The 24,812-nt window shown below is 45.1% G+C and overlaps 1 protein-coding gene across 1 annotated transcript in view; it reads right to left on the reverse strand.

Annotated features, from left to right (window-relative positions):
- nfasca (neurofascin homolog (chicken) a) overlaps positions 1-24,812 on the reverse strand; it is a 112,519-nt gene that overhangs the window by 6,310 nt on the left and 81,397 nt on the right. Inside the window, exons 28-32 of the mRNA XM_085352932.1 lie at positions 19,337-19,564; positions 16,994-17,116; positions 11,885-12,031; positions 9,339-9,467; positions 3,399-3,468 (exon numbers count right to left, since the gene is read on the reverse strand). Of these exons, the coding sequence (XP_085209058.1) occupies positions 3,399-3,468; positions 9,339-9,467; positions 11,885-12,031; positions 16,994-17,116; positions 19,337-19,564 (697 nt within the window). The remainder of the gene's footprint in view (positions 1-3,398; positions 3,469-9,338; positions 9,468-11,884; positions 12,032-16,993; positions 17,117-19,336; positions 19,565-24,812) is intronic.

Below are 24,812 nucleotides of genomic sequence, written 5' to 3' on the forward strand. Positions count from 1 at the left end.
AATAAATACTCAAGTAAACCACAGTTACTTGAGTATTCTAAGGAAGTGTTTGTGCTTCGGTACTTCCCAGCTCTGTGAGAAGCGCCACTCCAAAAGCAAGCCCAACTTAACGACAGCAGAAACGAACATGCTTCTTCCAGCCGGGTTCAAAAGTGGTTTTGGCCTCGATTCCTGTTAATGGAAACTTTACTGGGGCGATTTTTCCAGTGTAAAGTGGGTGCCACATTGTCCAGTTCAGCATTTGTTTTTAATCAAATGAAGCATCATGCAGGCTACTTTCACCCACTGGTTAGGTTTAGGCACTGAAACCATCTGGTTCGATTCACCAAAAAGATGATAGTTTGTTTAAAATGGCAATCCTAACCTTTTATGTATTTAAAATATAAATACATACAACCAAATGAAACCAAATTCTTTATATTTGATATAAATGTTTTCTCAGTGAACACTGAGATCTGCTCTGTGAGGCCTGAAAGTGTACAGACCTCGTAGATTAGCAGTAAATTTAAAAGAGAACTTTTTATTTACTTAGCTGTGAGTTGGCATCTTTTTATTTAAAGAGAGGCTGTTTTAAATGTTGCTCTTTGCATGATAAAGACATGAATTAAGTGGTGGAGTGCTTGGATCTGTTGCCTTATACCGAGAAGGATATCAAACTGTGCATGTTCTCCTTGTGCCTGCATTCCTGGTTTGTTCCCACAGTCTAGAAAAACACATCTTAGGTTAGCTGGCGATTCTAAATCAGTCATGAATGTAAGGTAGATAAAATGAATGAGTGTAGTTCAATGTGGCTGCATGCTGGGCAAAGATAAGAAACCCAAAGAGCCTCCAATCCACAGGCAGATACGCCGTGTACAAAATCAAAAGTCGTTTGTTGTGCCTTGCTTTGTAGTGGACGCTTAGTTCCTGTTGCCTAGGTAACCTTCTCAATCGGTCACCATGGAGCGGAGCAACGTTTAGGAACAAACAGCAGCTTGACCACTGACGGTCTCTGTCCACATGGAAAAGATATTTATAACTCTTATACAGTTTGTCTGTGTGAAACTTGTAAGAAAAGCATACAAGAGTGAAAACAGATATAAGATCCCTTGAAAAATGAGATAATGAAACTTGTATGTTTTGGATACTAAAACAATGTATGAAAGTAGTAAGAAAGTGGCCACTTTCATGAGTAAATCATAGAAGTTTTTACTATTTCTTTTCCATGTGGGAAGTTACAAAGCTGTGAACCACTTCCTGTGTGGCACAGCAACACAACTAACAAAGGAAGTCAACCAACTAAGTACACACTCCAAGAGCGTGTGACCATGTGGACTGTCACAACGAAGCCCTGTAGCATGAAAGGCCTCTGTCGCCTCGGCTCATTTCTGGAAGCACTGCTCTCCAGCTACTGCTGCTAACAGGCAGCACTGTTCTTTTTAAAAACTGTGGGGACAATACCAGGAGACGTTTGGGACAAAGGACAGGCTCTTCTTGCAGAGAGGAAAATCTGCATTCCTAATTTATTTCTACTAAAATTTGAGATACCGCTAGAATCAGAGCTTTGTTGTGTTTTGGGCAAGAACAGCTGGTCATAACTGACGGAGCAAATACAAATTCTGTTTCCATTTTTTCCTGAATATTACATTAAATGCAGTCCAGATGGAGTGTTACTGCTCACATCATGGACTTAAACTGCACCCTCTTTGCAGGCTGACCCAAAAGCCAACAATGCAGGCATGTTGTCAAGTCTCCAAACATGCTACACCTTATCCTGTTCTTACCCCCACCCTCACACCGCTTACCCCTACATGCTCAGGCCAAAAGACTTTGCTGAAAACCAAAGTACCTGTTCTCGTTCTCGTTCCTGTCAGGGACAGATGACCCATTTCAGCATTGGGGGAGAGAGAGGGACAAGATGTGAGGAACCACATAAGACGGCAGGAAGGAAGGAAGGAAGGAAGGAAGGAAGACAAGTTCCACATTGTGCATGCATGGGTTAGTGTAAAAACACACAGCTGAATGGGCTGGACCCTGAGCTGTTCACTGACAGAAAACAGGTTCTGGAGGAGGAAACACATCATTAAGCACAGCATGCTGGGGTCAAACGCTCATTGCACCTCTCGAAGTTACCCTGAACACACAGTGTGAGTCAAAAAACAGCAGCTGTCATTCTAAGTACAAGCCCAGTTATGAACGTTATGTGGGACCCATTTGTGTGATTTAATGGACCCATTTAGGACCCGGGGTCACAAATGAAATTCTGATGTTAAAGTTGTGGTGATGAAAGTTAAGATGCCCTCTCACACAGCTCAGTTAGAACACGTCCACTTCAGATTTAGGAAGCAGGTTAAACTTAAAAGGTCTTTAGTCTAAAGGGACTGTTGGCAAATTAAGGGACAGGTTCATTCGTCATGAAGAAGAATGAGGCCACAGAGCTCAGTGGAACCTGGAAGGAGCAAAAGATGCAACTTACCACATGTCCTTGACATTACACAGAAGCCTTTACACAGTACATGGTATCGAGTTTGAATATATTTGTGTGCGCACTTCAGAGAGAAACACGGACGTGTTCCAAACTAGATAAAGGGTGTAGCTGGGTCAGGAGATCGTCTAACTCTGCTCCTTCAAAGAGTCGCGCACACCAGTCTGAATGTGCACACACTCCAACACACACTTTACTGCACTTGTGTTATTGCTGTTCCAGAAGTTTTACTCATAACTAGCTACACTTACAACCAAATTTCCCCTTGTGGGACAATTAAAGGATTATTCTATTCTATTCTATTCTATTCTATTCTATTCTATTCTATTCTAACCAACTACCAGCAAGGAGAATGTGCAAGAAAAATGTGCCAGACGTGGTCTGAACACTAACTTGTGTTTACAAGTTATTCACATGTATGTTGTTAGAATAGTGAGCAGCTTTATGTACACATCACGCTTCACTTCAAACACTCTAGTCTTAAGGATCAATCAGTCACAGAGTAGGAGGAGCCTCACCCTAACCCTGGCCTCAACAGAAAGGCGCTAACACGGAGCTAACCCCTGTGCATGCTGTTCCCCACAGAGCTCAGCTGTAGGTGTACTCAGACTGAACTCCCTTTAGAAACTGGCACCAACATTGGGCTGATGCTTTTACAGTAATAATTAAAGAAGCTGGACACAGCTGCCATTTCAATTCAAATGTTGAAAGACGTTTCATTTGGCTTTCCTCTAAGCAGCAGTGCTTCGTGGTCTTATAGTGTTTCTGGTTCAGTTCTTTATTGCTTAAATTTTAAACTCAGGCTATGTAACGTTGGTACATATGCAGGTTCATTACTGAAGGGGCTGCAGACCACCGTGACTGATAACTGCTGACGAGCTTTACATGAGCATATAACAGGAATAGTAATGCAGAACAAGCTATTTATACTTACTGGTAATCAAAGGATCCATCCTGGTCTTTTTGATCCACCGCGTCCAAGGGGAGATCTTTTTTATCTCGCACTGCCAAGGAAGACAACAAAGGTGTTAGGCTGCAGCTGTTCGAGTCAACAGATTTTCAGGGCTTTATGTTGAAAATACAATCATTTAGTTAGTCCCCATCTGCTGGTTTAGTTGCTTTCAGTTGTCACATACTAAGTTTACACTGTGTACTGTGTATAGAGTGTATGAACAACGAGTGTGGGCTCGTCCTATATGAAGCAGCTCACTCCAAGGCTTTGTTCAGTTGCTGCCAATTAAACAAGAATTCACATGTTCAGGTCATTTAGTGACGTTTCTTCAGGCCGAGTGGAACATGGAACACAGAGCATTTATGTGAAGGGACAGTCAAGCCTGTTTTAGTAGCAGTTGCATTATGTTGGGTTTGCAGAGATAGGATCAGGGCCACTGGGGAAAAGGTTTCTTTCTCTTTCCCAGTGACCCTGATCCTCTTCAGTAGCTTTGTGAGTTGGTCAGATTTGTTAAAAACGTTTAGTTTTAGTTCCACATGCCTCACTGAAGTCAGTCTCTGTTATTGGTCACTGGTCTGTTATATTAGTTTGTCACTGAGTCAGCACCTACCCAGAGCCTTTGTGAAACAGCTCATGTAGCCACCACCTGGACATTACAAAAACTGTAAAACATTAACAATACTCTGATTTAAGTCATTCATGGCCATTACGTTATAATACACAAAACAGAAATCCAGCTAAATGCTGTAAAACCTCGAAACCCTGATTTTAAATTCTGAGTTTTCCATCATCATATTTGTCATGTCTGTTTCCAACTTGTTCATGCACACAGCAGCTGGCTGTCCTCCCGGTACTGACTGATCAGCTGGAGTCAGGTTGCCTGCTGCGACTCTGGCTGCTAACAACAACAAGCTGTGCAAAGAGAAACCTACAAATCCCTCACAGCAGATATTCACCCCTCTTCATTTCCTCCTGTTCCCAAAGGTTTGTTGTTGTTCCTTTAACCTTCCTGCCTTCTTGGGACCTTTTTGTGCCACTGCTATGTGTTAAATGGCTGCCATTTCCACTGTGTTCAGTGGAATATAACCAAACTTGCCACAGGATAGTTTTTACCTGTCAATGTTAATATTCCAGTGTGAATTCCTTAAATCAGCCTAAAATGGCTGAGCAGCAGAAATCCCCACACCCATCACCCTGGGGACCATTTTCTGCCCATTGACTTCCATTATAAACGCTATTTTCCAACCCCAAATTATCATCATATGATTTTATTTTTTCTTCTTTTCTTGGATGTCAATGAAGACTCAGGGCCTTGAAGTTTTAATTTTTAAATTGCAAAAAAAATGCAAGAAAAATAATGGCAGGTCAAAATGTATGTTGGTGCCAATCTTTGGTCCATCTAAAGGCCTACTTATAATGACAATCACATATTACTTCAACTGGTTTTTTGTGGAAATATTTAGTTTCGTTTTTTGGTTTTTGGGGCTTATAACACAGGGCGCTCATAAGATAAGATAAGATAAGATAACTCTTTATTGTCATTGCACAGTCATACATAGTACAGTAGTACAATGAAATTGGAAAAACTGTCCTACGTCGGCACTACATATAACACAACACGACACGATATGACACATCACAACGTAACAAACAACACAACACAGTATATTAACTTAGTATAAAAAAGAAGAATAAGTGTATGTGTATTGCACACTGTTATTATTGCACATTAATTATTATTGCACCTTGTTATAAATATAAATATTATTGTTATTGTTTTAAACATTGTTACCTCCCCCTAAAAAGTCCAGGGAGGTATCCAGTCAGGTCAGCTATTTACATTGATCAGGGCTATTGCGCTGTTGTAAAAGCTGTCCTTGAGTCTATTTGTTCGGGACCTCAGCAGCCTGAACCTCCTGCCAGACGGCAGCAGCTTAAACACCCGGTGTCCTGGGTGTGTGCAGTCCCGTAGGATGCTGCGTGCCCTCTTGAGACAGCGAGTGCTGTACAGGTCCTTCAGGGAGGGAAGAGGATGTCCAATGATTTTTTTGGGCCATGTTGATGACCCTCTGGAGTGCCTTTCTGTGTGCTGTGGTGCAGCTGGAGAACCACACACCGATGCAATATGTCAGCACACTTTCAATGGAGCAGCGGTAGAAGACGGTCAGCAGCTCCTTCTTCAGGTCCATTTTTCTGAGGATTCTCAGAAAGTGGAGACGCTGTTGGGCCTTCTTTAAGACCACAGAGGTGTTAGAGCTCCATTGGAGGTCTGTGTCTATGTGCACACCCAGAAACTTGAAACTGGAGACCCTTTCCACGCACTCCCCATTGATGCTGACAGGCTGCAGCTCGGACTTCCTCCTTCTGAAGTCAACTACCAGTTCTTTTGTTTTGGTGGTATTGAGGTCCAGGTTGTTGTCTGCACACCAATCTGACAGCCTCTGAACTTCAGCTCTGTATGCAGTCTCATCTCCCCCTGAGATGAGCCCCACCACGGTGGTATCATCTGCAAACTTGATGACTGTGTTGTCTGGGTGGGAACTAACACAGTCATGTGTGTACAGAGTGTACAGTAGGGGACTCAGTACACAGCCTTGTGGAGAGCCGGTGTTGAGGCTGAGGGCTGAGGAAAGATGAGGCCCCACTCTAACTCTCTGTACACGGTCTGAGAGGAAGTCTCTGATCCAGCGGCAGGTGGTGGAAGGAAGTCCAATTTCCAGCAGTTTATCTATTAGTCTGTCCGGGAGTATCGTATTGAAAGCAGAGCTAAAGTCAACAAAGAGCAGCCTGGCGTAACGGCCCTGCACTTCCAGGTGAGAGATGGTGGTGTGGAGCGTTGTAGCAATGGCATCTTCAGTTGATCTGTTAGCTCTGTATGCAAACTGGAGCGGGTCGAGTGTGGGTGGCAGGCAGGACATGATGTGACGTCGGACCAGTTTCTCAAAGCACTTCATTATAACAGGTGTTAGAGCAACTGGTCGGTAGTCGTTGAGGCTGCTAATGTTAGTACGCTTTGGCAGTGGGACAATTGTGGCTGACTTTAGGCACGGCGGGATGCAGGACTGGGACAGTGAAGTGTTGAAGATCTTAGTGAAGACCCCAGCCAGCTGGTCTGCACACTCTTTTAGGACCTTTGCGGTTACCCCATCTGGTCCGGTGGCCTTCCTGGGGTTCACTGCCCTCAGTGTGCGCCTCACCTCATATTCCTGCACTATGAGGCTTGGGCTGCTGCTGTCCGATGTTTTTGCTGCTGCTGCCTCTGGTCCCTTCACCTCAAAGCGTGCGAAGAAGTGGTTCAGCTCCTCTGCAAGCTCCGCGTTACCCTCAGTCAACGTGGTATTGCCAGGTTTGTAGTTGGTTAAGTGCTGAACTCCCTGCCATACCTGTCGTGAGTTGTTGGTGGTGAAGTGGTCTTCGATCCTTCTCTTGTACGCTGCCTTGGCCTCTCTGATGCCTCTTTTCAACTGAGATCTGGCTGCACTGTACTGCATACCATCACCGGATCTAAAAGCGGCGTCACGTTGCTTCAGCAGGACCTGGACCTCTTTAGTCATCCAGGGTTTCTGGTTGGAATACACCCGGAGACGTTTGTCCACAGTGACACTGTTGACACAGAAGTTAATATATGAGAGCACTGATGTTGTGTGCTCTTCAAGGTCCTGATGTTCGAACACGCTCCAGTCTGTGTTTTCAAAACAGTCCTGCAGCTGATGTGATGCACCTTCTGGCCAGGTTTTCACAGTTTTTGTGACTGGGGGGGCTCTTCTCCTAATGGGAGTGTATGCAGGGATCAACAGCATGGACATGTGGTCTGACAAACCTAGATGTGGTAGAGGGGTTGCTCTGTAGCCTTTTTGGATGTTGCTGTAGGCTTTATCCAATGTGTTTTTCCCCCTCGTTGCACATTTAATATGCTGTTCAAATCTGGGGAATACTGACCTTAAATCGGCATGGTTGAAGTCCCCAGCTATAATGTGCACTGCGTTTGGATGGGAGTTCTGCTGGTTGCTTATTGTCTTGTGCAGCTCCTCCATGGCAGAGTTAGCATTAGCATCGGGTGGTACATACACGGCCGTTACCATGACAACAGTAAACTCGCGAGGTATGTAGACGGGTCTGCACTTCACAGTCAAGTATTCCAAATCCGGGGAACAGTGGCTGTCTACAGTCTTTGTGTTTTTGCACCAGCTGTCATTGGTGTAGATGCATAAACCCCCTCCTTTGATCTTACCGGAGTGGCCGTTCCTGTCGTGACGGTGAACCGTGCGGCCTGCTAGCTCAATAGCCGAGTCCGGAATTGATGGCTGCAGCCAAGTCTCTGTGAGTAATATTATGCTGCTGTCCCGTACACACTTATTGACTGCAATTTGTAATCTCAGTTCGTCGATTTTGTTGGTTATGGACCTGACGTTGGAGAGGAAAATACTCGGAAGCGGTGGCTTAAATGGCATGTAATAACACTGGGATTTGAAGGGTTAAAACAACGAAAATATAATTAAAACTTTACATGAATATTTCAGGGAGAAGTAGTTTTACAAGGTTGGCTAATTTAAAGTGGAATAAAATATGGATATATGGTCTTTTTATGGCGTGGCTGAGAATGGTCCCTAGGGTGATGGGTGTGAGTTTTTTAAAGGATGGCAGGAGGGTTAAAACAAACGAGTTCTGTAAAGCTCAGTATTGAACCTCTAGGCGGGGCAGCCGTCTTCACAAAATTGGATGTAAGGAATCATCTTTATCATCATCTCTTGGTCAGAGTGAGAAACAAATGGAAAACTGACCGCTCTTCCTCCATACTGCGCTGAAAGATATCTAAGAAGACTTCAGTCACCTCGTGTTGTCTTGTCCAGAGACCCCGTCTGAAACCACCCACCCATTTTCACTTATCAAAAGAAATATTTAAATAAAAAAGACCAGTGTGCTTTCCTTTCTTTAAAAAAGTGCATGACAATATTGATTCATGTTTTGATGTTGTCAAAGGTAAACACATGAGTTCACAGCGCAGTGTGCCACTCGCCCTTTGGTAAGCAGCTGTTCTTCCTCTCGTCATAGCTGCTTCAGTAAAACAATATTTATTTATACTTTAAGCCAATGAAGAGCACATATTTACAATCCACAGCAAAAGAAGATCAATCAGGTATTGTTTTCTTATTTTCTACACACACGTGTCTGTTTGTATTACTCAGAAATCCCTTTGTGTTAGGACGGCACCAGCACAGAAACACAGGCCCAGCCACAGTCCTGGGAAAACAGACTGTATGTCAAAGCAGACAGCTTCACACCACACTGGCATTCCTTGAATTCAGTGGACAGACGGAAAAAGTCAAGGTGGTAGTTTAGTGGCCCATCAGGAAACAAGAGCACCTTCAACACGCTGAATGTTTGCATGAGATGCATCATCACCTGGTCACCAGAGGAGCTGCAAGAACAGACCTCTGCCTGGGTGCAGACACAGCAAAGTAAGACTAGCTTACATTCGCTCAGAGCAAAGATTCCTTTCAGGCTCACTGCTTGTTGTTTGTTGAAGGTTTGATTCACTACAATACACAGACCTGCTTCTTGAACCCAGATGCTTCAGAAAATGCTCTGCTGATGAAACCTCAACAACATCCTTCCACCCAGACGTGTAATGGCATGAGGCGTGGGAGATGGAATCAGTAACTAGCTCTAACTATGTCCTTGTAGCCACATATGACAGCACTGGCTAAAATACCCACGACTCTCAAGACCATTAAGACCATTGATCTTCTAAAAGGAAACTACCTGGATGAACTGTGACATTACTGACATATTCTTCCTCTCGGCATTAAAGAATATTCAGTCTCTGTGTGGCGCCACAAATTCAATAATCACTTCTTCCCACTGTCTGCACGATTTCACTCAAGAGAATAGACTTGCATAAGAATGCTGTGGGAAGCTTACCTGGGTACTTTCCTCCACGACTCCGCTTGATGAAACAGACGATGAGGAGGATCAGGATGATAAGGGCGATGGCGCACATCAATCCGATGAACCAGCCCTGCGTGGCTATGTCTACCTGGTCTATGTAGGCTGGAGTCGTGTCAGAGAGACAAACAAGACGAGACAGTGGACAAGAAAGAAGAACGCAAAGAGAGTTAGTATTTATCTGAGGAGGGTTAGGGTTAACCCCCTAACCCATCCCAGAGCACTCAGCAGACGTCAACAGCTCAGAACCAATATGTCATCATTTCCCCAAAAACAGTGAGGATGATGCAGTGAACATGATCCTGTCCATGTCAAGTGATTGCCTAAAAATTCACACACTGTGTGATTTAATCTGAAAAATGTACTTTTTTCCCAACAAGTCAGGGACTTTGTTTCACAGCTGCCACAGTCACTGTGTAAGCCTGCATGAGGAGTTTCTCTGCTGGTTGACAAACTGTACCAACCGCCTACCAAGATCAGTCATTTTTACCGGTGCTTGATTTATCCCAGCTTCATGTTCATGTCCCATATTTGGGACTTGAGCTGACAGCTTGTTTTAGTCATTAGTCTTAACTCACCAGAAGGATACCGCACTGGTCAAAAGTTTTGGAACACCCTGATTTTTCCAGTAATTTATTGCAGTTCAAGTCATCCAAGTCCAACGAATAGATCGAAATGGTACAAAGGGAAGTGGTTAAAAACAAAGCTTACCCCAAACTGAAAACTAATGTGCACATACGAAAAGGCCTTTTTCAGGGACAACATGGGCTAACAGTTTAAATCTGTTCTGCAGCAATGGAGGCTGATCAAGCCTTGAAAGCTGCTGCTGGTACTTCCTACAGCTGTTCCAGCTTTTCTGGATTACTCCCCGCTCTGTCTGCACAAAGCAGTGCTGGGACACACTGATGTACTCTCGTGAGCATCAGCTGAACAGTACTCCAGAAAGTAGAGTGTTGCTACAAAATTTAACAATGGAAGAGACACAGACCATCATAACACTTATAAATGCAGGTCTGTCCTGCAGAGAGACAGTGAGTCCAGCTTCCTTCAGCCAAAGGCTCAGAAACTGTGACAGGAGGAGGTCTGCAGACCCAGAGACACGACTGAATCAGAGGACAAGTTTCTGAGAGTTAACAGCTGTGTGACGGCGGCTCACAGGACAACAGCTTCAAGCAGTTTAATCATGGTCGTAGTGAGAAAGTCTCAGTTTCAGCTGTGAAGAGAAACTTCGAGCTGCAGGTTTGACAGGACGAGTTGCAGCAAGAAAGCCAGACGTCAGAATGAGACAAAGAGGCTCGTCTGGGCCATGAAACACCGACACTGGACTACTGAAGGGGCTGTTTTGGTGGATCCAGGGTCGGTGACTTGTACACAGTGAGAGGCCCCCTGAACCAAAACAGCTACCACAGCACCCTGCAGCCCCATCAACCACCCAAAACATAAGTGCCAGAGCTGTTTTCAGAGTGCAATGAGGCATTAAAATAGTGGTGTTCTAAAACTTTGGACCAGTAACATATATCTGCATATATATACAGATATATGTACTAGAGATGGACCGATCCGATATTACGTATCAGTCTGATACTGACCTAAATTACTGGATCGGATATCAGAGAAAAATAAAAAATGTAATCCGATCCATTAAATATCAAAAAAGCACCTCACAAAACTTGTGACAACGTGCAAGAAAGATGTTGAATCTATTTAATTATTCTTGAAAAATAATTGATTTCTGTGCATTTTTTTTCACACTGCATCAAATTAAAGTTGATTACGTCGATTAAGCATCATGAGGTGGAGGGTGGGGGGTGGTTCCCTATTTTTGTTTTTGCTGGGAGTTGGAACCCTATTAGTTAGGTTGCTTAATATTTATGCTAAGTACTCTTTAAAATACCAGAATAGGAAGGATGGAGCAGGTTTAAGTTTATTAGATTGATCAGTGTTGCTGAACTGTGAAATATTTTGGGTGCAGTGCATTTTTTGCATACAGGTATAACAGAATAGCTTTAGTGTTGTTGTTTATTTAAACTTGAGTATGAACAAAATGCAGCAAGATATTAAAAAAACAGTTTTATTGATTAAAAACACTATATCGGATTCATATCGGTATCGGCAGATATCCAAATTTATGATATCGGTATCGGACATAAAGAAGTGGTATCGTGCCATCTCTAATTTTTACACACACACAAGACAGAAGCAATAAATATATCTCTTCAAAGTCGAACTTTTTAGTTGGTTAAAAACACAGGGCCGTGAACTACCAGAAGTAAGCACACGATCTAAACTAACTTGTACTTCTTGTCATGTAGATTCCATTTCTAAAGACAAGCCCTCTAAATCTGAGGCATTTCAAATGTAGAAGGTTTACTGCTGGGAAAAAACAAGACAGATATCAATTAAACAAACCGTGACAACCCGCCCTGCACTGACTTAGTCAGTGTAGATATTACTTGTGTCAAATACGTAGAGGAGCCCAGCTGGCTCCCATCCTTGCTCCACACGGCCAGGTGTGGTCTCACCTGCTTTGGTCTTAAAGGTGACAGATTTGCTGCTGACACTGTTGAATAGATGGGAGTAAACTCTCAGGTGATACACGACGCCTGGGATGAGATCCACCACATTAATGGGGGGCTGTTGACTCTTTACATCTTTCTTCGTCTTGTTACCTTGGAAACACAATTAAGAGGCCAATCACACTCCAGGGGTGTGGCCTTCGCTCCACTTTAAAACCGGGCATACAACAGTCTGCAGCATCACAGTGCTTTACAGGGAGACTGCTGTTGTCTGATAGCAGGGTGGCGGTGCTGAACTGAGGCTGATAGCAATGCTGCGACCACAGTGGCCATAAAGATTCACTCATCTCTTTAAATTAGTAAAACATATGGATTAAACAGTATGTATGCCTGGCCACAACACTTTATGAAATTCTCACTTCAGACAATATGTTCTGATTAATCTTACTGTTTTATGGCCCTCTGACTACTTTTTTCTTCAAGGTCAAGTTCCCTGCAGAATCCTGATCATTGCTAGTAGTGGAATAGTGAGGCACAAGGACCACTGTCTGTCAAGCAAAACCACTGGAATACAATCGGCTGAAAAGCATGTTTTAAAACATGTTCAGCACCGTCTTCTGTCAGTACACAACGTTGGTGCTGGTTACCATCAATAGATCTACTCTGCATTAGTTTATGTTCACAAACTAGCAACAAAACCAGTAACTCCGTGGGACATAAGCAGACCTTTGAAATTCTGCGGGGTTTGTCTGCATCGTTCTTTCACAGGAAAGCATTATCAAGATTATCAGGTAAGTTTATACAACTGCGATATTACATTTGTTTCAATGTCTGATACCCTCCATCTCTCTTCAAATAAGACATTTTTAATGTCAACAACACTTTTTACCTGGATAAAAGTCACTTTGCAGCAGCTACTTTACAATGGGAATGTTCTTTTTGGCTGTAAACTACTTGATATTCTTTCATAAAAGTTTAATTTCCAGAAATCATTCTTTTGAAAAATTCTGGAAATCACTTTCGGGCAGCGATCACTGGAAGCGAGTGTGGATCGGTATACTGACTACTTAAAGAAATGATGAACTGTATTGTCTCTATTAACTTCTTAAGGTGCCTCAACAAAAAAGAATAACATCTAAACTGGAAACTTTGTCCACAAGCTGTTGTATGTCCAGTTACATTATGTAGCAGTTCTCGCGTCGGCATATTTCCCCGAGACTTTGTGGAGGTTCCACACCCCTGGAGACTGGAGTACTCCTTCACCTACATTTAGGCGAAGGAGACTTTAACACGGAGGCTTTTTCTCCTTTGGATCGTGTTTTAATAAGAAACACAGTGAACTGTTTGATGTGCTTGGGAAAAAAAGAGCATATTTTATTATATAAAATAGCGCATATATTATATCATAATTTGCGAACACTTTATTTTCAAGCTAATTGTGCGGCTCGTTGCACCCGGCCTGTCGAGGAAAGGCTGCAGTATTGGGCTCAAGCTAGTTGGTCTCTCATCCAAACAGTCTTCATTTAAAAAGTACTTTGTAGCCCGAACAATGCAGGCAGATTTTCCCAAGTCAGTGCAGCTAGCCAAACAACAAAGAACCGCTGACTGCTTAAGTGATAAAGTGAAAGTGGACAGTATAGGCTTGATTTAAAACCCATTGTTGCAGCTAGGTGCAGAACAAAAGCGACCCCCTTAAACTGCTTTTATTGTCCCTGTTTTTCCCCAGGTTATTGGTTCTGTTACTAGTCAGCTAACAGCAAGTCTATTGACGGCAACCAAACAACCAACCCAGTGACATAAAGCTTCATACTGAGAGAAGATGCTACTAAACAGGATTTTAAAATGTAAGCACTTTGAGTTAAATCTATGTCAGGTGGCAAAACATTGCTCGTCTCAGTTAGACACCAGACCCCCTCCTATCTCTAAGGTCCAGGCAGAAAGCAGTGATGACAGCCTGCACGTTTTCAGCAGAAACACGTCTGTCATGCCAATGAGACACACTCTGAAGAGGCAGCATGAAGTGACATCATGCACCATGCTGTTAGCCACACAAAGTGAAAGTCATCCAACATGGGTGATTACCAAGCCATGCTACAGCAGTCCTCAAACCAGCCAAAGAAAGCACAGACACACAAAGAACATGCTGTTTGACAAAAGTCAGTGAAGTGTTATGAGAAAGGCTTTTTGTCATTTGTAAAATGATATCCATCTGCCACGTCTTTCTTTTGTGTATGTGGCTAAATAATTATCCTCATGACAGTCAGCCCTATTTGAAAACAGTGTATTTAAATGCTAGTTTATTGTTTTCAAGCAGCTGTAAAAAAATCAAAGTAACCCAATCCTTTTCCTAAACAATATATTCTCCACATTCTTTTTTTAAGTATAACAATCAAACATAAAAAGGCAGTTTGTGGCAGTTTTTGTGGCTAGCTCTGCCAGATACGTCCCTTAACTCTGGGGACAGGTTGTCCAGGGTTAGTAACCTGTTCGGGCAGTGTGTTGGGACGTGTTCGTGACCTGTAGCGACATGTAGCGGGGCCTTCTCGGTAGCCCTAACCCACCAGCATCAATAATGCACTCCTGTCGTAATGTCGTAAAGTCTATGACCTGACCTACATGCATTCTGTATTGAGTAGAGATAGTATCAATACAATTTCTTCAATGCATTTAAAACCCTGTTGGGATTTGTTTTCTTGTTTTCTTTCTTTCTTTGTTGTTTTTGTAACCGTATAAAGTAGAGTACAACAGCAGAACAGGAGAGACCCGAGGCGGCCGCCGAGCGGAGAGTCAGGTGAACTGAACTTCAAGTAAGAAGTTATGAGCTGAAGTCTATCTGGGTCAGATATAAACCAAGTTTAGGTGCAGTTTATTTTCGTTATGCTGACTTTTTACAGTCAGAGAAAATATTACACCTTTCATATTGAGGTGAAAAGGAACAGTTTGTCCCGGACTTCAGCTACAATGGAAAAAGACACAAAGCTGGAGTTATTCTGTCTTTGCTGCACAGCTGCCTTCTTCTCCTCTCATTCTCCCCCCTCTCTCTCCTGTTGCTACTTCAGTCATGAAACTGATCAGTGATCAGCTGATTGGCTTTTCGCTCTTGTTTGTTTATCACCCACTTTGCGCCAGAAAGAGGAAACCAGCAGAGGGTTGATATGAATGAGTTGAAGTTATGAACTGTTTCTGAGAGACAAATAACACCAGGATCCTTTTCTAAGCAGCTGACAGCTGGTAACTGTGCAGAGGCGGGTCTAGCAAAGGGGGGCAGGTAGGGCATTAACAGGGAGAGGGGGGCACAAAGAAATACTTTTCTTTCTTATTCTCATTTAAACTGTCTCACTTTTATGAAATAATTATCTGAATCTTACGACCAAAGTTTTAATCTGATGTCAAACGTATAGAAATCATACATATACCAACAAGACTGTGCATCACTGTCACAGCAGCGTTTGTTTTCATTCAAAGGCTTCATGGCTTTTCCTATAATACCTGGGGGGCCGGTCTCTAGTCAAAATGCCCGGGCCCATTTTTTGTCCCAGTCCAGCCCTGGTACTTCCTGTTTACTGTTGGGTTGTAGTTAGCGCTGGTTAGCTCCAGTAGCTAGCTAATTCTCAATTGGAAACAAACAAAAAAAACTTAATAAACGAAAAAAAATGTGGACTCTTTTGAAAGAGTCTTAATAAAATCAATAAACACACATTATAAACAGCTTTACTACTTTACACGAGTTCATCTTACTCTACAATAGGTTGGAAGAGGTTAAGATTTATTTATATCACTTACTATGTTTTTTGAAACATAGTAAGTGAACATCCCTGTTGTCTCAAAAATGAGAGAAGAAGCGTCTCCTTTGTCTCAGTCAACCTAAAAACAAACACACCCTGGCTGGACAGATCTCCCGTTAGGCCTGCTGTGGTTTATCTTATCAGGGTTACATACACTGTGTCCTCAAACATGACCTACCACGGATCAAGAGTCTGTATGAAAGAAAAGTCTAGATCTCACATCCTGACAGCCTGACAGTGCAGGGATGGGTGAGAGAAGTGGATAGCATCAGACCAATCACATCACTTCCTTTCCTCACACGCAGACATTAATAATTAAAATCTCAGCACAAGTACACAAACACATCTCCATCCTTTCTCTGCTCCAGACTTTATAGACTGGGCTGAGGCAAACAGCAGTAACTGAGATGTCTGATCAGAGCTACCCAATTTTGCTCTGTGAAAAGGTGGGATGATTAAAAGCCAGAGTACACAGCACTTCATACCAAGCAAGTGAGTATGGCAGCCTTGGTGAGCAACAAAGACACAGTTAAACAGCCGTTCAAAGAAAGCAGCCCATCCCAGCGCCGGGCCAACAAAAGCAACGCAAAGAAAGGCAACAGAACTCATAGATCCATGCACATGGTGCACTCAAACAGGCAGAACCAAAGAGTGAGAGGGAAAATAATTTTGCAGATGCTGCCTAAAAACGGCTCTCAGTTAACGTGTAACTGCGAAGTATATGGAACAAAATTTAATCTTTCATCTGAATATAATTACATTGAGATGTACCATTTCTGTTGTGACTAAAATCAATATTATGCTGATCTGGAAAACATTTTCAAGACTGCTACTGCACATCCAGATGTTTTCCTCTCATCCAGTCACATTAAAATCTAACTATAGATTGTGTTACTGCAGCTAAATGATATATTGTTAGGTCTTTTCAAGCTGATTACGTGTGAATTGTTAGCAAAAGAATGCACTTATAAAAAGCAAAAAGGAAGCCAATTTGAACCATCTGACCTCAAGCTTGCACACACAGTATCAAACAGACGTTTATGTTGACTACATCTATTTATTTCATTCTAATGTTCGGTTTGAAGATGCTTATGAGAACTTCAAACCTGGATCCGGGCTCCTCCTTGCCACCAGGCTGTAGTGTCCTGTATTCCCGTAATGTACAAATGGTGTGATAACATTTGGTTTTACCTGTTCAGCTCCACCTACACTCTGCACCTTGAAGCTCCGGTTTTACTTCACTATCCTTGTAGATCTACTCTGTAGTCAGAACATTTAGTTCACAGTTTATATCTCAGTAGCGCAGTTTGAGCTTGGTCTGATTTCTTACTGTCCAGAGTGAACTCTAGTACAAAATCGCTGCTGCTGGCCGGGAAGTTGTGCGTCCAGCTGACTTTAGCGTAGTTACTGTTAGGCTCCACCGTCAAATTCCAGATCTCTCGCCCAGAAGCCACTACACAAGGTAGGGTAGGTGGGGGGTGGGGTAGGGGACAAAGGGTTCAAAGTTGGAAGCAAGAGGCAGAGAGGGCACAGTTACAACAACCACACACAGGGCTCTGTTTGGACCCGTGCAGACTGCTAGCCTTGCACAAGTCTTCCTACAACAAAACAGACTCCATGCTTTGCTCAAAATCAAACTAAGAGCATTAAACTATATTCACCCCCCCACCCAAATATATCTGCATAGTTTTTTTAAGTTCATGAATGAATGAATTGTAATGTTTACTTCTGAGTTAGCGATTACCGTATTTTCACGACCATAAGGCGCACTTAAAAGTCTTAGATTTTCTTCAAAAAGTACGGCGCGCCCTATAGCGCAGTGCGCCCTGTGTGATGTAAGGAGGACGTAGTAGAGAACACCATGAGAACGCTAAAGGGTGAAGTGTGGGCGCAACCCTGAAAATGGCAAAGAGACACGCTTATGAAGCACAGTTTAAACTGAAGGCCATCAGCTACGCGGAGGAACATGGAAATCGAGCAGTGGCGAGAGAATTTAAGATTAACGAATCGATGGTTCGCAAATGGAGGAAGCTAGAAAACAAGCTCCGGCAGGTCAAGAAAACGCAGCTGAGTTTCCGCGGACATAAGGCGAGGTGGCCCGAGTTGGAGGAAAGACTCGAGCGGTGGATCATCGAGCAAAGAACGAGCGGGAGAAGCGTTTCGACGGTCACCATTCGGCTAAAAGCAGTTTCACTTTCACTTTTTATGAAACGGTGCCATTTTTCCAGCCGGACCAGGACTACGGTAGCGCAGCAACTTCCAGCGGATTATAAGGAAAAGCTGGCCATCTTCCGCTCCTACTGCAGCACACCGGCGACAAAAACATCCAGCCCAGCCACATCACAAACATGGACGAGGTCCCGCTCACTTTTGACATCCCGGTGAGTCACACTGTGGAGAAGAAGGGGACCAGCACGGTAGCGATACGCACAACGGGGTATGAAAAGTCTTCTTTTACTGTTGTGCTTGACTGCCATGCTAATGGACAGAAACTGCCGCCTATGGTGATTTTTAAGCCAAAGACTTTGCCTAAAGAGAAGTTTCCAGCAGGAATCATCATTAAGGCAAATGAAAAGGGCTGGATGGATGAGGAAATGATGAAAGAGTGGCTGAGGGAGGTGTATGTAAGGAGACCAGGTGGTTTTTTCCACGCATCACCATCGCTCTTAATCTGTGACTCTATGCGTGCCCATCTCACAGCCGATGTGAAAAAACTAGTGAAACAAAGGAACTGTGAGCTTGCTGTCATTCCGGGAGGCCTGACAAAGGAACTCCAACCGCTGGGCATCGGTGTGAACCGCCCGTTCAAAGTAAGGCTGCGAGCGGCCTGGGAGCGATGGATGACCGATGGAGACCATAGTTTCACCAAGAGTGGAAGGCAGCGCCGGGCGAGTTACGCCACAATTTGCCAATGGATTGTAGATGCTTGGGCTAACATGTCTGCTGGCACTGTTGTTCGAGCTTTCGCAAAAGCCGGCATCATTTCCGAGGAGCCGCACGGCACGGAAAGTGACTCTGACAGTGAAGACAGTGAACCTGGCATGTTTGATGGAGATTTAGCGCAGCTGTTCAATTCAGACACAGAGGATGAGGACTTCGATGGGTTTGATTGATGATAAAAATGTGAGTACCAAACTTCGTTTTGCTCCTGCTTTATTTTTAAATACGCACACTTGTATGCTTGTGTGTTGTTGATGATGACGATTACTGGTAATAAAAATGTGAGTACCAAACTCAGTTTTGCTCCTGCTTTATTTTTAAATACGCATACGGTACTTGTATGCGCCCTATGATCCAGTGCGCCTTATGTGTGTGTTAAATACAGTAATGGCACACATAACTGAGACTGCGCCTTTTAGTACAGTGCGTCTTATGGTCGTGAAAATACGGTACTTCAGTCCTAACACTGCCAGTGTCCAAGTACTAATCAAACTACTGAAACTCAAAGCCATCATGTTCTGTGAAATAAACGTTTAGGTTCTCGCTCCTTGACCAGGAAGATATTTGCTGGCTACAACCCAGTATTTTGTAGCAACTCCCCACTTTTTGTGCAGCAGGTACAGCACAGCGTATCGAAGGAAACACTGATGTAGCTTACTGTTCAGGTAGGAGAAGACAGTTCAATTCAAATGGTAGACAGACAGTAAAACTAAAATGGGACAACAGCAAGTACCCAACACATTCTGGTCAATACGCTTGGTGGTGAACAGCATTGGAAGGATGGTAGTGGTTGCCTCAGTAGTAGAAGTGGTGGCAATAGTAGTGGTTGAAGTCGTAGTTGTAGGAGTGGGAGTAGCTGAGGTACTAATGGTTGTAGGAGCAATGGTAGTAGGAGAAGGATAACCAAAAGGAGTAGGAGTAGGAGTGAAACCAGAAGCCACAAAGGAGTCGGTAAGCTCGACTACAAAAGAGGAGGAGAGAGCAGAGGGTTAAAGACAAGGTAGCAGGAACGTCAAACACAACGATGAACAATGACGCACACACACATGCTTACTCGCACACGCATGCATACGCACACGCATGTATACACACACGCATGCATATGCATGAGAAGTCAAAGAATCCCTGAGCAGAAACACTCGAGGAATTCCCTGCAAGATCACAGTCCTCATTTGAGAGCATCTCATTCCAAGGATCCATGCACGTTATTCTTCTGTCATCAGGAGGACAGATGTTGTCTCGTAATGTGTTTCGTCCAAAGTGTTAGGCTACGTGGGACCCAGTGTTTATGCTCTTTGATTCAGGGTTTCTAATGATTTCCTGATTTCTAGTTCTTAGGTCTTGTTCCTCCCTATGATCCTCGTGTCTCATCGACTCAGATAAATTAATAATAAATTAGATAAATAATGCTAATATCATTTGTATTTTTTCACTGTAATCATCTTGAACCTGTTGATATTTATTTGTAATATAAATCGCTATTCTAATGAATTGGTATTTATTAGAATGTATATTTATTGTACTCCTCTTTGAATCGCTACCTTATCGTGGTGGAGGGGTTTGTGTGTCCCAGGGATCCCAGGGGCTATGTTGTCTGGGGGCTTTTGCCCCCTGGTAGGGTCTCCCATGGCAAATTGGTCCTGGGTGAGGGACCAGACAAAGAGCGATTCAGAAGACCCTTATGAAAAGAATATCGAGGGAACAGTTTACCCCGCCCGGGATAGGGTTACCGGGGCCCCGCCCTGGAGCCAGGCCCGGGGAGGGTGCCCGAGGGCGAGCGTCTGGTGGCCGGGCCTTAGTCCATGGGGCCCGGCCGGGCACAGCCCAAAGAGGAGACATGGGTCCATCCTCCCGCAGGCCCACCACCCGCAGGAGGCGCCATAGGGGTCGTGTGCATTGTGTGCCGGGTGGCGGCCAGGAGCGGAGGCCCTGGCGGACTGACCCCCGGCTGCCAAGACTGGCAATAGGGAGATGGAATGTCACCTCTCTGGTGGGGAAGGAGCCTGAGTAAGTGCGTGAGGTTGAGAGGTACCGGCTAGATATAGTCGGGCTCACCTCTACGCATGGCTTGGGCTCTGGAACCAGTCTCCTGGAGAGGGGCTGGACTCTGTCTCAGTCTGGAGTTGCCCCTGGTGAGAGGCGGCGGGCTGGGGTGGGTATTCTAATATCCCCTCGGCTTGCTGCCAGTACGTTGGGGTTTTTCCAGGTGGACGAGAGGGTTTGTTCCCTGCGCCTTAGGGTCGGGGAACGGGTCCTGACTGTCATCTGCGCTTATGCGCCGAGTGGCAGTTTGGAGTACCCAGCCTTCTTAGAGTCCCTGGGGGGGGGGGGGGGGGGGGGGTGCTGGAAGGTTCTCCACCTGGAGACTCTGTTGTCCTGCTGGGAGACTTCAATGCTCATGTGGGTAAAGACAGTGAGACCTGCAGGGGCGTGATTGGGAGGAACGGCCTCCCTGATCTGAACCTGAGCGGTGCTTTGTTATTGGACTTCTGTGCTAACCACAGTTTGGCCATAACGAACACCCTGTTCGAACATCAAATCAAATCAAATCACTTTTATTGTCACATCACATGTGCAGGTACATTGGTACAGCACATGTGAGTGAAATTCTTGTGTGCGAGCTTCACAAGCAACAGAGTTGTGCAAAATACAATAATGTAAACAAGCAAAATACAAGAATGGCTACATCTGAAACTAATAAACATAAGAGTGTCCATAAGTGCACGTGGCACCAGGACACTCTAGGCCGAAGATCGATGAACGATTTTGTAATCGTATCAGCAGACCTGCGACCATATGTTCTGGACACTCGGGTAAAGAGAGGGGCTGAGCTGTCAACTGATCACCACCTGGTGGTGAGTTGGATCAGGTGGTGGGAGAGGACGCTGGACAGACCTGGTGCACCTAAACGCGTAGTGAGGGTGTGCTGGGAACGTCTAGCAGAGGCCCCAGTCCGCGAGATCTTCAACGCACACCTCCGGCAGAGCTTCAACAGCATTCCGAGGGAGACTGGGGACATTGAGTCCGAATGGACCATGTTCAGCGTCTCCATTGCCAAAGCTGCTGCATTGAGCTGCGGCCGCAAGGTAATTGGTGCCTGCCGTGGTGGTAATCCCCGAAACAAATGGTGGACACCAGAGGTGAAGGGAGCCACCAGGCTGAAGAAAGAGTCCTATCGGGCTTGGTTAGCCTGTGGGACTCCGGAGGCAGCCGACAGGTATCGACAGGCCAAGCGGAATGCGGCTCGGGCAATGGCTGAAGCAAAAACTCGTGTGTGGGAGGAGTTCGGAGAGGCCATGGAAAAAGACTTTCGGACTGTCTCGAAGAGATTCTGGCAAACCGTCAGGCGTCTCAGGAGGGGAAAGCGGTGCTCTACCTGCACTGTGTATAGTGCTGGCGGAGCGCTGCGGATGTCGACTGAGAAAATTGTCAGGCGGTGGAAGGAATACTTCGAGGACCTCCTTAATCCCACTGACACGTCTTCCGAGGAGGAAGCAGAGTCTGGGGATGAGGGGAATGACCCGCCAATTTCCGGGGGGGAGGTTACTGAGGCAGTTAAACAACTCCTTGGTGGCAGAGCCCCTCGTGTTGATGAGGTCCGCCCCAAGTTCCTGAAGGCTCTGGACGTTGTAGGGCTGTCCTGGTTGACACGCCTCTGCAATGTTGCGTGGAGATCAGGGGTATTATCTGTGGACCGGCAGACCGGGGTGGTGGTCCCCATCTTTAAGAAGGGGGACCGGAGGGTGTGTTCCAACTACAGGGGGATCACACTCCTCAGCCTCCCTGGGAAAGTCTATGCCAGGGTGCTGGAGAGGAGAGTTCGTCCGCTAGTCGAACCTCGGATACAGAAGGAACAATGCGGTTTTCGTCCTGGTCGCGGAACACTGGACCAGCTCTTTATCCTCTCCAGGATACTTGAGGGTGCATGGGAGTTTGCCCAACCAGTCTACATGTGTTTTGTGGACTTGGAGAAGGCATTCGACCGTGTCCCTCGGGGTGTCCTGTGGGAGGTGTTGCGGGAGTATGGGGTGTCTGGCCCATTGTTACGGGCCATTCGATCCCTATACAACCGTTGCAAGAGCTTGGTTCACATTGCCAGCAATAAGTCGGACTCGTTCCCGGTGGGTGATGGGCTCCGCCAGGGCTGCCCTTTGTCTCCGGTCTCCGGATGAGTTCCTGCCCCAAGTGGAGGAGTTCAAGTATCTCGGGGTCTTGTTCGCGAGTGATGGGAGAAGGGAGCCGGAGATCGACAGACGGATTGGGGCTGCAGCTGCAGTAATGCAGACGCTGCACCGGTCCGTCGTGGTGAAGAGGGAGCTGAGTGTAAAAGCGAAGCTCTCAATTTACCGGTCGATCTACGTCCCTACCCTCACCTATGGCCACGAGCTGTGGGTAGTGACCGAAAGAACGAGATCGCGGATACAAGCGGCAGAAATGAGCTTCCTCCGAAGGGTGGCTGGCCTCTCCCTTAGAGATAGGGTGAGAAGTTCGGCCATCCGGGAGGGGCTCAGAGTAGAGCCGCTGCTCCTCCACATCGAAAGGAGCCAGCTGAGGTGGTTCGGGCATCTGACCAGGATGCCTCCTGGGCGCCTCCTGGGTGAGGTGTTCCAGGCATGTCCCACCGGGAGGAGGCCCCGGGGCAGACCCAGGACACGCTGGAGAGATTATATCTCTCAGCTGGCCTGGGAACGCCTTGGTGTTCCCCGGATAAGCTGGAGGAGGTGGCTGGGGAGAGGGAGGTCTGGGCCTCTTTACTTAGGCTGCTGCCCCCGTGACCCGGTCCCGGATAAAGCGGATGAAGATGGAGATGGAGATATTTATTGTATATTTTTTGGTACATTTATAAACTTGAAGGTAATTTTATGTCATTTTGTTTTTAACAGAATGAGGCTCAAATGTAAAACTGTTTTACTGATAACTTCTTACACATAAAGACTGATTCCCAGTCTCTTCCTGACGTGAGGATTACACTTTCATAATCTAACACTGGTATTAGACTGACACGCCGTGGTGGCCGTAACCCACAGACTGGGCACTGACTGGGAAATGGAAAGAGCTCAGTCAGTACAGAGCTAAAATATGTCTGCGTTTTAGTCACTACTAACTCTAAATCTACCCATACATGGTTCATTAGACCTGATCAAAGATACATTTTTCACCCATTTGAGGGAAAGTTGGGAAACAGCTTGGATTGCTTTGGGAAAAACTTTTCTTGCAGACACCTCAAAGAGAAACTATCAGCACTGGTGATAGAATTATAACGAGTGGTTTGATTAACTCAAGTATAATTGTTATTTGTTCTGTCATGACATCAGGAAGGCAGTATACGGTTGCACAGTCAGTGCATTTACCATCGAACAATAAGGCATGTGTGTGAACTCTCCCCAAGAGGTCCATTGTAGATCACAGAAACATGATTAGACATAATACGTACAAGATGTTTATACTTCTTAAAGTAGGTATTAGCAGAAGGTGTTATAGTGGCTCTGGTATAGAACGTTTTCATATAAGCAGTCCAGCAGTTTCACTGATTTCTTCTTCAGCTTTTGACACTTTGGAGACTCCTTGTGGAGATCACACACACCTCAGGTTAATTTCACTTGAAAGAAATCTACTGTACCTTCAACTTGAGATTGTATCCAGCCAGTGAAGGGCCCCACTACTGATGCTCCTACCCAAGCACCAACCCCCCCCCCCCCCCCCCAGCAAGCATGCTTTTATCACCGGGATCAAATCCAGGCATGCCCTCAAACAGCCGTTAGTGCAATATCAGAATGTGCAGGAGAGCTCAGTGAGGTGGGCCGGCTCAGCCAAAAGCTTCTAACAACATTACCTGTGATCTCCTGAACATGCTATTCATCCAGAGAAGAACAGCAATGGATGAAGATGACAGAGCAACATGACTTCTGAGGAATAGTCAAGGCAGCAATGCCAACTGCTGATGGTGTTCGTCTGTCCTGCCCAACACACACCTGTCACACACCTCCATCTTCGGATGCACGTATGTGCATCATCCCTTATTTCCCACACCAAAAACAGCAGTGTCATCATGACACTGTATCCAGTGACAGAGAAGTCATTATCTCCAGCACAAGGTGAACTTGTGTTCCACAGCACACAGAAAAATGCAGCGATGCAGTGATGCAGTGAGATTGTATAGTGGAGGCATGCCATCAGGGATTGGATTTAAAGGTCAGCAGATATATACA

Source organism: Diplotaxodon limnothrissa, linkage group LG5 (assembly GCF_057381915.1).
Source record: "Diplotaxodon limnothrissa isolate DT_005_m linkage group LG5, D_limnothrissa_male_GT1.1, whole genome shotgun sequence".
Classification (NCBI taxonomy): domain Eukaryota; kingdom Metazoa; phylum Chordata; class Actinopteri; order Cichliformes; family Cichlidae; genus Diplotaxodon; species Diplotaxodon limnothrissa.